This window comes from Vigna umbellata, chromosome 5 (genome assembly GCF_029865625.1).
Source record: "Vigna umbellata cultivar VRB3 chromosome 5, Vumbellata_1.0, whole genome shotgun sequence".
Classification (NCBI taxonomy): domain Eukaryota; kingdom Viridiplantae; phylum Streptophyta; class Magnoliopsida; order Fabales; family Fabaceae; genus Vigna; species Vigna umbellata.
In genome coordinates, this window is record NC_142169.1 from 56,482,404 (window position 1) to 56,501,299 (window position 18,896).

The following is an 18,896-nucleotide window of genomic DNA, read 5'->3' on the forward strand; positions in this document are numbered from 1 at the left end:
GGTAAGTGGTCACAATTTTACCACGAACTGAACTGATACAAATTATCAACATTTATTTTTCTATTTCTTATATACCAAATAAACATAGAGACACTGACAGCATGTTCAACCCCTCCAAGGATATATCCTTAATTAGTTCTCAACCGGTGATCTTTGTTTCAGCCAAATTTGCAACAATGTGTCATTAACTACACCCTGACAACTAGGCCATCCTAAAAGTAATTAGCAAAATTAGCCTTTAGAGGACAAACTACAAGCATAGTGGTATATGTTTTTGTGCCAATTCCCAAACTCAATCTTTAAATACTTTTGGAACCTTTTATCTCTAGAAAAAATGAACTAATTAGTCCTTCACACACAAAAAAGACTTAAAGGATCATTAGTCCTTCATACACACAAAATCAAATGTTATGAATGTACAATACATTTTAATTTGATATTACAACTTAAAGGGTCATTTTGATTTGTAGCACCCAAATGCTTTAAGGTTTATTTCATAATTTTTAAGAACTAAACTAATTTTTAATGTTTTATTTGCATATCAATTAATGAAATTTGATTTGTTAGAGTAACTGTTCTTCTTCACTGATTGCTTACACATAGTTCCTCAAAGTTTTTACATTATGACCATGAAAGGTAAGCCCTTTTCATGCTTTTTCTTAACCATGAGATGAGAAAATATGGAAAGATGTATGGGAAAAAAAACAGAGAGCATTAGTTTCATCTTTAGTGTATTTTTAAAATAGGAATGAAAGAAGAGGAAAATCAGCAGAGTACGTAATAAAATGACAAAAGATACTTGTTTTTGCATATTTTTAAATATTATTATTATCATTATTTTCTATTGAATTAAGAGGAAAAAGTTAGCTTTTTTCTTATGATGCAATCTAAGAATTATCTCCTCTGCTGATTCTCTTCTCTCCTTCATTCATTTGGATTCTCTTACTGAATAAAACATAACAAAACATATACTTGGTATCCCAACCTTCAGCACTTTGTGTGGTTGAAATAAAAGTGACATTGCTGTAACGTGATTTGTGGCAGATACAGACATGAAGTACCATGTTAGTTACAACATCATCTCACAACCTGTCTTTGTACTGTTGAAACGGCAACGTCAAAAAAGGCTTGGGCTATTTATGAATGGCTCTCCTTTGTTATTTTGCTTTTGAACTATGCTAACATTCTGAACACACCCAATTGGAAAAAATTGTTCATTTACAGTTTCATTTTTCAAGTATAGGACTTTTCTAGAGTGCAAGATCTGCTTTAAGCAGTAAAATTCTCAATAATAGCACTGCTTGAAACAGTTGATAACATAATTTTATCATACATTAACTGCTAATTGTTCAATTAGCATTTATTATTCTGTACTTTCTCTTTAAAATCCATTCAATACTCAGAACCAAATCATTAAATAGTTTTAAGTGTGTTAAAATTATAGTTGGCCGAACCATCATGGGAGGATTTTTTAAGGAGCGCAACTCTGACGTATATAACAGAAACGCTTATTGAAGTATATTAATTGATCAGGGTGTTGAGAAACAGATTCATTTCTAACATATCATGCTTTTCAAAGTAAGTGCTTTCTAGCATGTATGGTTTATGAAAGCTTATACATGTTACCTAACAATTGATTTGAGTAGGTAGCATATATATGTTCTTAGTTACATAGGAAATATTTTAGGGAGAAATAGGTCAATTTGGTAGCATCAAAACTTTTTTACTCGGACTTGGTCCAAGAATCTTGGTGGAGCTTGGGATCAGTCTGATAGTACACAATGTCCCCAGTGTCGCTAACGAAGTGATCCTGACTTATGCTTTGTAGCAAGTACTTCAATAGATGAAATGGCAATGGCCCAGATTTCTGAGGCTCACGATAATACTTTCCAAGCACTGATTTTGCTGATTTAGTCTGTGGTGCCAAAACAATAGAAAAAAAAAGGAAGAAAAGGGCATATCAGAACCATAGAAAAAAAGGAAAATATTATTGTGATTATTTAACTGATACTACTTTTGATCTGTATAATGATCTGTGGAGAAAGAAGAGAATACCGCTTCCACCAAATGGTAATGTGGAATTTGAGGGAAAAGGTGATGGATAACATGAGTGCCAATGTCATGGTGAACGTTGTTAATCCAACCATAGTCACGATCTACTGTTGTAAGACCACCCCTTAGATAGCTCCATTCCTGTGAAATTACACAGACAGAGTAACATGATGGATGATGTAATATCTTCTTTTCAAGTATGGCAAAATTGCACATAAATATGTTGATTGTTTAAATAACCATGTGACAAATTGAGCCAAAGTGGGTGAAAATAGTGAAAATAGTCAAAGAAAGGTGGTCATAAATCTAAAAAATTGAAAGGTAGTTACTTTTGTAATTGTCTTGAAATATTAATGAGATAAATGATGTTTAAGGATGATACCTGGCCCCGGTACCAAGGTAGTTTATGCGTGTAACCATGATGATGCAAGTAGGTGACGAAATCCAGCCACATGACGAAGATCTACACAAGTTGAAGTAAGTAAATGGTTGGAAATGAGTTAACCAATTAATAGTGAAGAGTGTGACAGAGATAGATTACCAAATAGGGTACCCCATAGAGCTTGAGCATGAAAATTGGACCTATTGTTAGGGAAAGATAGAGAAGCAGAGAAAGCACGATGCCCCAACACAGGGTCGAAGTTACCACGCCTTTTCTCTCACCAGAGGAGAACAAGTTGCTGTAAGGGTTGAAATGAGAACCTTCTTTCCCTGGGCTTCTGTTCCACTGAAATATGGTTCATATCAGAATGAGAGTGAGAGATGGAGAATTCAGAGTTTAAGGTAAGATATATCAGGAATAACAGGAATTAAAAACTAGAATAAAATAATGCTCTCACCAAATAAAAGGGATATGCAAAGATTGGAAAAGGAAAAGAGTATCTCAGCATTCTTGTCATGTTGTCTAGATTCTTGTAAACCTTCTCCGTTAACTGAGGTAAATCAAAAAGACACAACAATCATGAACTGCCTCATGAAGTTCAATCACATACCTAGATTTTTCCTCTTCCTCCTCTTCTTGTATCGAACCGACAAATCTAATCATTGATGGATACTGAGAAAAGAGAAAAAAGTGGAAACTAAGGAAACTCATACCGGAACCCAGGATTCATCGTTCTCAACATGGCCGTGGTTTTGGTGGTGAGTCCTGTGGCTGATTCTCCTGCAGAATCCATGAGTTGTGAAATGGTTAGGTTGTCAAATCAGAATAAAGATTTAGGAAACAAAAGAAATTCAAGGACAATGTGAACAAGAAAAGTTGCTAAAAGGAACCGACCATCCATTGTATGGTACAAGGATCAAGGAGTGCAAGATGTGGCCCACAAAGCTATTCAACTTGGAACTGTTTGAAAAACTTCCATGCCCGCTGTTCAAAGCATCAACAAATTAGAACTCACCAGGATGAAAAACATGGATTATAATCACGCAAAACTAAGAGAAATAACATAATCAATTCTTATTGAGATACCAATCATGTCCAAGAACAAACAGGGCCCAAAACATTGTGCCTTGTGCAGGCCAATAGAGTGGCCAGAAGAACCAGCTATTGAAGGCAATTGCTGCAGCCGCCAATGCTGTGACCACTGAGACATCCCTGAGAACATAACTGAGAGATCTCAGTGTGCTTTTCTCCCAGCAATGCTTGGGAATTGCTGCTCTGATATCTGCAATCTTAAAGGGTGGTGGAGCACCTGGATCAAAATAAGTTTGATCTCCTTCCCTTGCCCCATTACCAAAATGCTGCAGAGTTTGAGCTTGAACCATTTTTTCTCGATGGTTCTTTCTCTGTTACAATGTTTCTTTGGAGAGGGATTATTTATACACACACACACACACACATATATATATATATATATATATATATATATATATATATATATATATATATATATATATATATATATACACACACACACACATGTCTGTGACCCCATGTGTGATGCTTGAGAAAATTCACCAACATCTACCTCAACACTCATTATATATGTATAAACAATAAATCATGGTAATATAATAATCTTAATTATAACACAGATTAAATTTATTAATTAATTTAGTTTTGTACCTTTTATTTGCGCTGCTTTCTTGGCTATGTATGAAAATCAGAGAATCTGATACAGAGTGTTTTGGTTTTATCAGGCCAGTGGGTCCAACGGGAAAGGTTTTTATTATACCCAATATAGAAACATGCAAAATAAGGAGAAAATGTTTATTATGGCTAAATTTTAGAAATATATTTATTCTTTATTTAACCTGATGAGTTCAAATATACCAAATTACGAAAAAACAATTCTAGGAAATACTAACATTGATGTTATTATTTTATATGGTTAAAATTTTAACAAGTATTTTGATCATTAATTCTCAACAATCTCTTCTAAAGGGATTTGAAATTACTCATAAGTGAATTATCTTTTCAAAATTTGAATTCCTAAGCCTTTTTTAGTATATTTTATTATACTATTATTCTTTTTTTGAGTAATTTTTTTTTCATTATTAAGTTTTCTGTCTCTTGACTCTTTGAATATGGTGACATAAGCAAGGTTCATTCTCTCCCTAAATATGTACGTGTTACCTTTTCCCCATTCCTTATTTTTATAATACTTTTTGCAACTTACCTATTTTCAGCTTATTTTCCACGTCTTTTGAACAAGTCAAATGAATGAACTATGAATATACATTATATATATCATAATAAATGGTCACATGCATGTGTATACCAAATTCAGTTCAGTTTTATTTGACTTCTGAGCAAGTTCTTTCAAACTCTTAGGTATATTATTCTATAACGGGCTCATAAAAGTTCACCCTTGTGATCAAATCTCTAGTGTTCATTCAACAAGATATAAAGTTTCTTTCGTCGTTAATTATCAGTTTTTGTTTCCTCTATTTTTTGTTTTGTTATAGAATAATTGTTTACATTATTTATTTATTAATAATATAATATGATGTTTTTAAGTCTTTTCTCTCTAACAAAATGTAGCAAGATAAATAAGAATAATAACGTATTGAATATTAGGTTGGAGATTAATAATGTCTAATTAATAATGTCTGATTAATAATGTGTGTTTATTATTTGACTCACAATAAAAAGAATTATCGGATAATATTTGTTTAAAAAATATTTATGAGTATTTTAAAATTTATAAATTGATACACGTGAATACGTATTTAAAAAATTTATTTTATAAATTTTTAAAATAAAATATAAAAAAAATTATAAAAAATATAAAACATAATATAAATTAAAATTTAATTTTAATTGAATTGAATTTAATAAAATATAAATTAAATTTTAATTTTAATTTCTTTTGCAAATAATAAATATTATGCATGAATAATATAATATTGAAATCTATTTATAAATAGATATTAAAATATATATTATTTACACTTATAAATATTTGTAAATGTAAATTTTATCTACGAATATTTTAAATACATCTATTTTTGTCATCTGTCATGACAAAACAAAAAGGATATAAATTTGCTAATTATAGGAACTTGGAAAGCAAACGTAAAAGTTTATTTGGATAATTAAGAGTTTTAGATATATATTTCCTTTGTTTAACCGTGAGGACTTCAAATATATCAAATTAAAGAGAGAGAGAAATTTCTAGATGTTATCTATTATTACCAATTAACACCATTCCTTCTTATCACTATTTTAATTAAGTTTGATGGCACATTTTCTCACGAAACTAGCATCATTTCCTAAATCCTACTATCTAATTTTTTTTTCACATATTTTATTATTATCTATATTTTTAAAAATGTCCATATTTTACTACCTTGCCAAATTTATAACAAGTACTGATGTTTTAATAAAACGACCTCGTCTTATCACCTTTCCTTGCAAAAAAACATAGTTTAGGTATTAATGTAATAATAAAATTTGTAAAAATTGAAAAAACATAATAATAAAACGTCCGAGAGAAAAAATAGAGTAATAAAATGTCTAGAAAGTTAGAATTTATCGATAAATAGGTTAATAAACACATGCTTATCTATTAAAATTTCACGTGTAATAAACATTGAAATTTGAAGCATCACAATCCATGAGTTCATAGCATATTTTTCTGTCTATTGCTTAATTTTGACTTGAAATTAAATTTTTTTTATAAATGATTAATGATTTGATAGTGGATGACATAATAAATTATTAAACGTTATTTAAATATTTTGATATATGTTAACAAGTGATATTTAATTTATTTTATAAAATTAACTTGTAAAATAAAAATTATTCATATATATATATATATATATATAGGGGTTTGCTAACGCGCGTACGCCTGTTTTTCAGTTGGTACATTTTAGCAATGTGTACCGGATTTTAGTAGACAAAAATATCCTTATATATAATGAATTCTAAGTTTTAAGGTTAAGGGTATTTTAATAATTTTCATTTTCAAAACTAAAAAAAAAAAAACCCCAAACCCTTACTCACCTCTCTCATTCCTCTCAACCCTTTCTCTTTCATCTTTCTCACTCCAATCTTTTCTCTGTCATCCCTACTGTAACCCCAATTGAAAAAATCAGAAACACTTGCCGTTAAACAATCTTACAAAAAAATGATTTTATAACGAGTTCTCATCTTATAATTTTTGTCTTATCTAATTTTATCCAATTTTCACAAGCACAAAGAAATTGGTAATTGACTTGGAAAAAATCAGAAATACTCGTTATAATGAGTTTTCATTTTATAATTTTTGTTGTATCTAATTTTATCTAATTTTTACAAGCATAATGACATCCGAAAGAATTGGTAATTGGCCTGGAGGGTTTTTTTAGAGATGATGATTCAACGTATGCAGATGATGAAATTAGAGAGGTTAGTGAAGATGGTGAAATTGAGGAGATCTTGAATGAACCTTTGCCTGAAGGTGAATATGTCAATGATTCAACTCTTTACAAAGGCAAATTGTTTAAAGGCAAATGTTTTTTATTTTTTCAATTGGTGCTGCAGTAGGAATGACAGAGAAAAGGTTGGAGTGAGAGAGATGAAAGAGAAAGGATTGAGAGGAATGAGAGAGGTGACTAAGGGTTTGGGGGGTTTCTTTTTTTTTTTTAAGTTTTGAGAATGAAAATTATTAAAATACCCTTAACCTTAAAACTTAGAATTCATTGTATATAAGAATATTTTTGTCTACTAAAACCCGGTACACATTGCTAAAATGTACCAACTGAAAAACAGGCGTACGCGCGTTAGCAAACCCCATATATATATATATATATATATATATATATATATATATATATATATATATATTTGATTCTTCTTATATAGTTGATATAAGATTTAAAAAAAATGAGATTAAATTCAGCCTTAAACAAACAACTTTTTCATTTTAGTTCAAACAAATGTGAAAGTTAATTTTGTACAAACCCCAGTAAACTAAAATATTTAATGAAGCTACATACGTAATTAGTTTCTGAAGATTGATCCATTGCTTTTGGATAAGTGTTTTTAAAAATTGTACAAACACGTATAATTAATTTGTGAACTGAAGTTACAGAAACAAGTGTTTTAGAAAAAGTGTTTTAGAAACAAGTGTTTCTAAAACCTCAATTTTTTACTTTTACTTTTCTTACTCTTTACATTTCTTCCATCTCACTCCATTTGTTCAACAATCAGACCGTACCTGAGTGATCCTGGTATCTAAAGCTTTCCATTCCATCGATTAGTTCTGAGTTTTGAATCGGTAAGTTTTGTTCTTCTGTTTTTAGAAAATTTTGGTTTCTAACACATGCAAGCACAATTCTGTTTGCATGTGTTTAACTCTTTTCTTTTCTAGTTCTAACTTCAATCTTGGTTCTATGGTTGGTCTCCTTTCACCAATCGGAAATCTATAGACGTTTCTAGAAATTCCTACGGTCTAAGCAAGAGTTTGAAGGTGGTAAAATTTGTCCAAGTTTCTTTGAGATAAGGGAAGCTAGTTAATTTAATTGATAAATTTAGGCTTAATACCCTATTTTGTCCCCAGTTTCGCTTGAAAATGTCAAATTAGTCCATCCTTTAAAAAATGCGTCAATTACGTCCTCACTTAATAAAATTTGCATCAATGAAATCCCTTCCGTTAAATCCGTACAAACGGCGTTAATTATTTTTCTCTTTCTTCTACTTAGATAATTAACGCCGTTTGTACGGATTTAACGGAAGGGATTTCATTGATGCAAATTTTATTAAGTGAGGACGTAATTGACGCATTTTTTAAAGGATGGACTAATTTGACATTTTCAAGCGAAACTGGGGACAAAATAGGGTATTAAGCCATAAATTTATTGTGAATGAGAATGTTGTTTTGAAGTTGCATGTGTATGAATTGGGATGATTGTGTGTTCGACATTGGCTATGATCATGTTGAATTGTTCTGCATAATTTTCTGTTATTGTTTTAAAGTGAATTTTAGGAAGTGGAGTAGTGAAAATGGAAATTTGGGTTTAGGTGTTCAATCGGTTAGTGGGATAAGCTTTTATGAGTAAATTATGACTTGTTAGAATCTTTAAGTTACTTAAACTATGCCAAAAACCAGTAAGATTGAATTGAGTCCTTAAGTTAATGATAATGCAGTTTTTTATCGTGAATTTGGTAGCAGAACCTTTAGGAAATGTTTATAAAACTTTAAACACCCTTGGTTTAATGTAATTTGGTATAAGATACAAATCTAGAGGATTAGAAGTTGGGGAAAATGTTTAGTTTGGGGATAATCTAGCTTGTTCATAATTCTGCAGAAGTTCTGCAGAATTATGCAGAAAGCTGAGCGTTCGTTGTTGACCGCTCGGTTACGTTCAGGTACTCGGTCATTAACTGGATTCAGTCTGTAGAGTCTTACCAGTTCATGACCGTTCGGTCTTAGGTGGGTGCTCGATCTTGGTAGTGATCAGTCTTGTACTAGCACTCGGTCTTGATAGTTCTTGGTCTTGTTCTAGCGCTCGGTCTTGGTAGGGCTCGGTCTTGGTAGTGCTCGATCTTGTACTAGCACTCGATCTTAGTAGTTCTCGGTCTTGTTCTAGCTCTCGGTCTTGGTAGGGCTCCGTCTTGGTAGTGCTCGATCTTGGTAGTGCTCGGTCTTGTACTAGCACTCGGTCTTGGCAGTGCTCGGTCTTGTTCTAGCGTTTGGTCTTGGTAGTGTTCGGTCTTAACTGCGTTTGGTTTCTTCTGGGTCTTCTATTAATAACGGTTTAGTCACGCTTTAGTAATCGGTTTTATGATATTATTCGATCTACAATATAAATGTTCGGTCTAGGCCATAAGGATTATGTCTAACTTCTTAGTATTCAATTTAAGTTCTAAGTGTTCGGCCTAAGCTATAAGTGTTCGGTTTAATTATAGTATTCGGTTCTCAAACTGTGTTAGGCTCATGTTTGAGCCTTACTCATTAAATGACCGTTTGGTCATGTTCGTGTGTTGTGAGTGTTTTCCCGTTCGGTCTTGTTCGTAGGTTATATTTATCTTTTTCGTTCGATCTTACTCATGGGTTGTGTTGTTGTCGTTCGGTCTTCTTCTACGAAATGTTATTTGGTATTCAAATACTGATTTTATGGTTTGACTCTGATTGCTTATTATAGTTGTATTGATCTATTATGTATGAGAAATTGTATTAATGTTTAAATAAGGTATGTTGTTTCAACTGGTATAAAAGAGAATTTCAAGGAGGAATGTCTCAGTGATTGGTTATCGAGGTGGTGTTATAGTATGAATATGGACAGCGAAATCCACGGATTTCGTCCTGACATTCTAATGATTACCAAGTCTCAAGTAGAGATGAGTAAGTCATGTCGTGAGAATAGCAGGAGGCCCTAGCCGAGGGAGGGGGAGGGTTCTATGGTGAGTGATAAGAGGTTAACCTCGTGCGGCAGCTAATGAGTTTCCGTTACTGATAAGTGTCAAAAATTACATATACTGAGCACTTATTTTAATCTCCTTTGATGTATTATGGAGTAAAATCTCATGAAAAGTTGTATAAAATGTATATATAATTGATTTTATATCAATATGAGTGTTTTTGTGTGTTTATTTCGCAATAGAATAAGGATTGGAAAATATCAAAGAGACCCTGCGTGCATCAGTAGCCCAGCCAGAGTGCATCAGTGGCCCAGCCAGAAGGAGCAGAGTGGCCCAGCCAGAGCGCATCAGTGGCCCAGCCAGAGCGCATCATTGGCCCAGCTAGAGGGAGCAGATTGGCCTAATGACCAGGACCTAGTGGCCCAGCGAGTTGACCCTGCTCGCCCAACGAAAAATCACTTATGACCCATCTCTTTAAGGACACGAACCAGAGGCAGAGAAGGCAGTTTTAGAGGGGGAAACTCTCCCATAACTCAGGTCTTTGGTTCTTTGGAAGCGCGATTTCACTGCAGGAGCTCATGAAGGGCGCGAGGAGCTTGTGGGAACATCTCCTCCTCTTCCTTTGCGTCTCTTTCTTCTTCCATCCACCATGTTTGTAAGCTTGAGGTTCTTCCATGGAAATGGAGAACCAAATTCATCTTGTTAAGAATTGATGTAATTACTAGATTCTTGTGTATTTGTTGAATGATTTGAATATATATATGCCTGCTCTATTAATTTCTAGTTTCTTGTTTCCAATCTTTAATGCTTTCTTGTAATGGAAACATTCATGAATTGATTTTTGGGATTCATGGGATATGGGAACGTATCTTGTGATCTAGACCTGAAACAAGGGGCCTAGTGAATGTATGAATCTAGTAGGGAACTTACTACATTAGTTGTCTTAAGATCTTTGTTCTTTAATGCGGATTTTCTTATTAATTGATCATGGATTTGATTGTTAATAGAGGATTTAGGCTTTTCACCTAAGAAATTAGGGATAAAGTAATTTCGATGGTTGACATTAGTAATTAATGGAGAGGAGATGAAACTTTTTATGCACAAGAGTGAAAGTGGTGAAATCTAATCTGAGCAAAGCCGATCCATATCATTTCTTACCTTTATCCATATCTAAGTGTCTTCACAAAGTCCAACCTTGTAATTATGTATAAATTTATGTTTCTCCACTTGTTTGTAAATTGATTTTATGTTATTGAGTCTAGATTAGTTGTTAATCGCACAATTTTCTAGTATTACGAGTCTTTTGGGAAAACGATACCTAGTCTTACCATGGTTTATTACTTGAATGATTCGGTACGCTTGCCGAAATCGTCTAACAGTTACTACACCCACAAGTGCACGAACGAAAAAAGGCTACATATTCATACTAGTCCAGACAGTCAAGTTAAAGTGGTCGGTCAATATGTGTTTATATGTTTTATACATGTGTATGATTATCTGATTTGTATGTTTGAATTTTATGTTCACATGACTATTAAATTATACTAGCTTATCCTTGTTTTTCTGTGGTATGTCTTTGTATGCAGTTTTCTCTTTTGCAATGATCACTTTGCTGGTGTGAGCTTATGGATACAATCTTTCCGTTGTCGCAGCGGGAAACTAGGAGTAAAGCTTGTAGTTTAGGTTGAATCTTTATTCTTCAGGTGAAGAATTTTGTTCATAGTTAATCTATAGTTCTTATTATATCATTAACCATGTAATGTTTTATTTTATTAGTTTTATATTACTAAATTGGGATGTTACATAGTCTATTACCTTTAATGCTTAAATAAATTTTTTTAAGTCAATTCTAATAGTTATTTACGTTTAAATACGTTTTTCCAAATTAAAATAAATATATTTTGATTTTGATTGTCATAAAAGAAATATTCATTATTTTTTATTATTAAGGATGGTTGATTTTTACTTTTTGGTTTCATGTGATAGACGTAAGGTCCAATCTATTTAACTTAAAGAAACGTGGTTTTAAGATATTTACAAATAGATTTAAAATATTTTATTATTTACTCATTTTGTATTTCTAAATATCCTATCTTTGTCTTAAGGTATTAGTTCATCAATTATCTTTTTCATTATCAAATTATAATCAATGGTAAGACAAGCTAATTAAGGTTAAATATTGAAAATTACAATCGAAATGCATTCTTTTCTATTTCAATAGTTTTGGTTGCAATTTTTTTAGCTTTTTACATATTTTGCTTGAACACTAAGTTTTTATCCAAGTAACACTTAAGCGATAGTATTATATCTATTCAATATTATCATTCAAGCATCACATTGGTGTTAAAGTGAAAATACTCTATCCTAAAGTATTTTACTTGAAATAGTATCATTATCATTTGTGGTGCTGATATTAAGAACATAAACTCATTAAGAAAATAAAAAATAATAAGTTCACTTATAGTCATTATGTATATTAACATATAAAGTTAAAAGAGTTCTTGCATCAAATTTTATAGAATAGGTACAAGAAACTATTTTAACAAATATAAGGAGTTAAATTAAATTGTCAATAATACTTTAGATGGATAAATATTATTGTATAGCGAAAAAAAAAGTACTTATAGAAATTATTTAAAAGATACTAGAGATGTTAAATAATCTTCTTATTATAAGATACAATTAAATATTCTTGCAATCTTAGATTGTATATAAAATATAATTTATTGTTATTATACTCTTAGAATTATAAATTTATCTAATTATGATAAAAGTCACCCTTCGTCCAACGTCATTTCTTCTAGCCTAGCATTTTCTATATGTTTGATAGTTTCTCACTTCTATATATTCATGTCTTCATCTTTTCTTGCAAGATTTGTATTAGAAAACTTCTCTTCTATTAATATACATCTTTTATAGTTTTTCTCTTCCTTTCTTTCAAACTTTATGTTCTCTTTATTACACCTATAGTTTCTTAACCATGGACATAACATCAAGTCTCTTATGGTATCATAAATCTTCTTTTGAAAAGTTCTATTGTATAAATTTTTTGACTTCGTTCTTGTTTTTTTTCTTTTTTTGAATGGTTGAGGAAAATGTAGGATCAGACGAAAGTATTGTACCAAGCTATCTTTATGTGCATCCTAATGAATATTCAATCATCTCCCATGTTTCTCTTATGTGGATGTCTTATTTATAAGGTGAGATTTATACTCACTTTTTATATTGTAAATTAATTTTATCTCTAGTCAACATGAGACTCCCAACACATATCTCTTGCATCAATGCATATACATTTTGACTGTGAGATTAGATATTAATGGGTAATTCGATAACAGTTCAATAATAGGTGGAACAATAAACCCAACAAACAACAAACTTTGCACAATATGCTCTAGCTATTAGTTATAATATCATGTTAAAAAATAGACATCAAGCGTAATTCAATATTACAAAATCAATATATTATAAATTAATTTTATCACCAGTCGATGTGAGATTTTCGGTACACTCTACTCATGTCGAAACATATACATCTTGAGCATAAGACTAGACATTAGTGGATGATCTAATAGCAACTTGATAACGGATGAAACAATAGAAACAAAAAACTTCACAAAAATAGACTCTAATTCATGGTTTTGACACCATATTAAAAAAATAGACTTTATTTCTAATTCAATTTTATAAAATTGTCTTGTAAGATAAAATTTACATCCATTATATATATTGTAATTTAGTCTTATCACGATAAACTCTTAACAAATTTCAACTATAATTATATACATTTTCAAAGATATGATTGTTTAAAAACAAATGTTCGTTAAAATGAATTTTAAAAACTTAACAAAGATATGGCTATGTTATGAAGCTAAACTTTTCACGCCAAAAGATATGAAGCAAGATATATATATATATATATATATATATATATATATATATATATATATATATATTAAAAAGAAAAATAAAGACTTAATTAAAAGAATATTTAAATGATAGGGGAAAACAGCGTAGAAGAAGGCTAAAAGTTTGGTGCGTGCAACAAATGATAAACAAGTTGTTGCCGTGCAAGGTGCAACAATTAATCTACTTTACATAGCTATTCCTCCATCAATAAATTATACTTAATAGGGTATTGGCTACTTCTATCCAAAACCTTTTGTATTATCTAGCCTTTTTTCCAACTAAGTATCATTGTGTAGGGTTTCACTTTTTTTTTTTAATAAAAAAGTAGAAATAAAGCAATAGTCTTATTGACAATCGATATAAAATAGTTAATATTTTTAACAAAGGAACAATTTACTATGTACATAACAGCTGATTCTTCATCACAGACAAAATTACTTTATTTTTATCTTTCAAAATAAATTATTCACTTTATAAATATGATTTTTTTCCTCTAAAAATAATTATATATCTATTATACAAGGACACACAGCTTCCTAGATATTAATTAGTGTGAACATTTGAGAAATTGATAGTGAAAAAGAAAAAATAGTCAAACCAATTTAATTGCACAATAGATAAAAACGTGATGTTAGAATAACGGGTTGAATCGATTTATATATAAAAAAAAGTCCTTTGCGTCTAAACAAGTATTACGCAAAAGATTTTTAAATAAATAATTATTCGCTTATATATAGATTACAGTTATTGAGTTGTTCATTATATTCGTTACTCTTCTACAACTCATAATATATTCTTTATGTCAATTTAAAATTTTATACAGATGCGCATTACATGACAAAATATTTATTTTATATAATTAAAATCATAAAATGGTTATTTATTTGTTCTATGACACGTATTTGAAGATAGAAAAATGTATAGTAATAACGTTACGTTGATTTAAATCTACTGTTTGAAATTATATATCTCATACAACTACTTGCATTAACTTATACACGTCTCTTTGATACTTTTCCCTTTCCGTTTTTATGTTGTCCTTTTTTTTCTATATATTTTGTTTTCTCCTCTTTTTTAATGCATTCTCATTAGAATAAAAGAGATGGTTGAAAACACCTCAGCATCACCCATGTTGTGGCCTTAATAAATAGTATAATGCAAGAAAAATAAAATATGAACGGATGCATATTAAAAGAAATACAGAAAAGAAAAGTAGATATAGACGGAGAAGATCATAGTTTCACACAAAAACACGAATTAAACATGTGATTATTTTCATTTAAAACATTAATTTTGACCATAAATTTATGTCATCAAACTCTTCCATAATTCTTTTTGACTTTATATATCTCCTTTAAACGTGTTCATACAGATTTCTTCCCTGTCACAATAATCATGTTTATCTTACAAAAACAATAAACCTCTATTATATGAAGGAAAGAATAGTATATATATAACCATAGTGAAAATCCCTTTTGTTGTGTAATTAGTAAGTTAAAATCACTAATGTTGTGTCTATCGTGTTATTAAGTATCGTGTTATTAAGAGGATTGACTTTAAAAACATAATTAAGCTATATCATCCTGAAGTTATATTGTCACACTAAGTACATGAATATGATCACCATTAATCTAGGTATAGGAACAGCTGTTTTTTAAATCTGAAACGCAATGATTTGTTAGATGTAATTAATTATAAGTCACACGTTTTGAGTGCTGACACAATAACTATTTTAAAATGTTAAGTGGTCTTTACATATTTAATTTGATTGTAATTACAGATAGTTTAACACTAATACATAGACTATACTTACGTTTAGGTACAATATTTTGGGAGTGGTGTCCCCTGACAGGGAAGCCTGGTTTTGAAGAAGTCATTGCATTTATTGGAAGATGCTACGTGTTGTTGGGTCTATCGAAAAAGATGTTCTATATGAGTTAGACAAACACTAATAACATCTGAGCCAATTATATTAAAGATCGACATCACTCTTTACCCAAAACCTTAAAACAATGTATTAATGCGTCTTTCATCTTTATATACTGGTCTACTTTCTTATTTATATCTAATGTGAAACTTAGACTCACACTTATATTCCTAACACATGTGTGTTTAAGTCCATGGATTTATATGTTTATTCACATATATAATAGAAAATTTGAAGATATTTTGTCATATAAAAGAAGTGGTAGTTGTTATTTAAATGACCAAATTGAAACCTACCTACTTAATGCATGTACTATAGTTAAGGAGTGAAACTTGCTCACGTAAAACCTTAAATTATGCATTCATTTATGTTTCATGCTTTGGTAAATAAAAATGTGTGCCTCGTGCGTTTCTTGCGTTTCTCCGTCAATTATGCTATAATTGCAACCAAATATATTTATCTATAATTTAAAAAAAAAAAATTAACGAGAGTTGTTCAGAGTTTTTATTTCTTGATTTAGCTTTAAGAAAATGAGAATAGAGATTACAAGAAATAGCAGATTCTTTTAAGTTCCTTTGTCCAACTTTGTAATTAGCTGGTTAATTTTTTTTTTCATGATAAAAGTTAATGAAGATTTAAATAAAAAGTTATTTGCTTCACTTACCAATTATGATCCATAATTTTTTCAACTTTTATCTCTTAGAGGATGACTTCGAGAGTGATACTCTCCAAAACTTTTGAGAAGAATAATTTCATCAATAATATTATAACAAAACCTTTCTGAATTTAATAATATGAATACACTTTAATAAAAATTGCATTAGCCTTGTTAGAATAATGGTTAAAGTTTAATAGTATTTTAATAAACTTTAATTGAGCGAACAATTTAGATATAATATCAATCAAATCTAAATCTCGATCATATCAAAATTGATACCACTTTTAATCCAAAATTTGAAGAAAATGAATTTATTAATTTTGTATTCTATATGGTATTTAATTTTCTCAATTCTATTCTAAGATTTAAATTTACATTTAAAATTCAATAGTTTTTTTAAAAAAATAGGATAGTGTTATTTTACTTTTCTTTTATTATTATATCTTCAAAGTATGAAGGTGAAAAAAAAATAGTTAGCGAGAATAGGTGTATTTTCACTTTTAATATAATAAAAAATATAAAAATTTTAATTTCATTTGTAACATCCCAAATTATATTGAACATATAACATAGTAAGTCCACATTTATATAAGAGATAACAGTTAGAGTAGACTGTAAATAAAGTTAAGCTTACAGTCATCCCAAAACGAGGCAGAACTTAAAACTTAAGCAAATGGAGTATTTCAAAAGGGTAAGAACCACAGGTGGATTCATAACAACTGAATAGTAATTCCAAATACCAAAAAAACAATTATAGAACCCTGAGGAGACTAAGCAGCAACATCGTCTTCCTCCAAAGCCTGCTCCAGAGGCACCTCATCCGCCTCTGCTCTCATCCAAATGGATGATCATTGCAAAAGAAAGCATACCCAAGCAAACACAAACACGCAAGCAAGGGTGAGCTATATATAAAAGTCATGTTATAGCAATCATACACAATAGACAGTTAAATACAGATACTAGCCCATACAAACTTGACTTGTTACACTTAAACTTGACTCGTCCGGACTAGAATGATTGCCGAGCTATGACGGGTTATGCACTCGTGGTGGCCTCTACTGCTTTGCAAAGCCATTGCCAATGGGTTTCACCCTACCACACTCACGAGGTTAGTCCGTTATCACTCACCTTGGGTCATACTGGAAGCATCCAAGACTAGGACCTCCTGCTACTCCTCACCACATGGATCAATCCTCTCTACTTGAGAATGAAAGACCATTGGAGCATCAGGAAAACCCCCAATATTGAGCTACCATGCAAATCATTCTAAACATTAAGGGCACCACCATGAATCTTCTCCTTGAAGATCATGAAATTACGTCCAACACTATAGGGCACCACCATGTGACCTCCCTTTGAGATCCATGGAATTACGTCCATTAACCATACTTGTTGCACTTACGCCAATCACAACTTTGTTTCATATATACTTTCAAACTATAATTCACATGCAATACACATACCCTCAATCATGTTGCAAAATCAAGCCACCCAAATCAGCTATATAGACATACATACACCCTGGCAGTCAAACAACATCAAACAACTCAAATAGATGAGGAAAACTGTGAAACCCACTGAACCAGGTCGCACAGCGCACCACCCTTGGTGCGCTGAGCGAATTTTCTTGACGAAGGGAGTGTTTTTCAGCTAAAATTCGCATAGTGCATCACCCTTGATGCTCTGGGCGAATTTTCCTGACAAGGGAACAACTAAAATTCGCATAGCACACCAAGTTTGTGCGCTATGCTAAACTAAAAATACTAATACAAATTATCACACCCTAAACCCTCGCATAGCTCCCCAAATTTGCTATTTGAATTAATTTAGTCTTTTCTTAGGCAACCCCTAGTCGCACGGCGCCCGGATTCGCTATGTGAATCACCAAACAGAGAACAACCCTCTCTAGCCATTCGCAGAGCGCACCAACTCGCGGTGCGAATGATTAAACAAAGAGCACCTCTCTACGAGGACTCGCTATGCGAAAACATTCGCTTAGTGAGTCTGCATAATCTGCAGAACGTAAGTTTTGCTAAATTATGCAACTCACACACCCCTTACCATTTCTAATCATTTTTCCCAACTTATAACACCTCTAATTTATATTTTATACTTAATTAAACTTGTCTAGATGATCTAAAACCTTCCTACTACCATTCTAAATTACAACTCAAATTCAACTCTAAAACATAAATTTCCACCACTTAGGTACCCAAATTCGATTCAACCATTTTGCACCTGTTTTGATCAGTTTGATGACTCTAACAAGTCACAAATAACCTCCCTATATTGTCCCAACAGACTACAAGACCCCTAGACCCTTAACTCTCAAATTCACTATCCCACTTCCTCTCAAGATGACCTAAGAACTATATAAGCTCCAAATTTCCTATCCAACCAAGGTTATATAGACTTCACACTTCACTCACTTCCAATCGATCAATTATAACCATTCCAAACCCATCCAAATCAATTCCAAACATCACAACACAGTTTCATAACATATGAACAATACGTACCATTTCATACACTCAAAACTTAACATATAGTCCAAACAGCAG

The 18,896-nt window shown here is 31.2% G+C and overlaps 1 protein-coding gene across 1 annotated transcript; it reads right to left on the reverse strand.

The window, feature by feature from the left end:
- Positions 1 to 1,494: 1,494 nt before the first annotated feature.
- LOC124829301 (omega-3 fatty acid desaturase, endoplasmic reticulum) lies at positions 1,495 to 3,864 on the reverse strand. The gene is made up of 8 exons (XM_047302775.2): positions 3,521 to 3,864; positions 3,329 to 3,418; positions 3,148 to 3,214; positions 2,892 to 2,984; positions 2,594 to 2,779; positions 2,435 to 2,515; positions 2,056 to 2,193; positions 1,495 to 1,915 (listed from the first exon to the last, which is right to left on the reverse strand). Exons 1-8 carry the CDS (start codon positions 3,814 to 3,816, stop codon positions 1,724 to 1,726), a joined length of 1,143 nt encoding a protein of 380 aa, XP_047158731.1. The 5' UTR covers positions 3,817 to 3,864; the 3' UTR covers positions 1,495 to 1,723.
- Between the last annotated feature and the right edge of the window lie 15,032 nt (positions 3,865 to 18,896).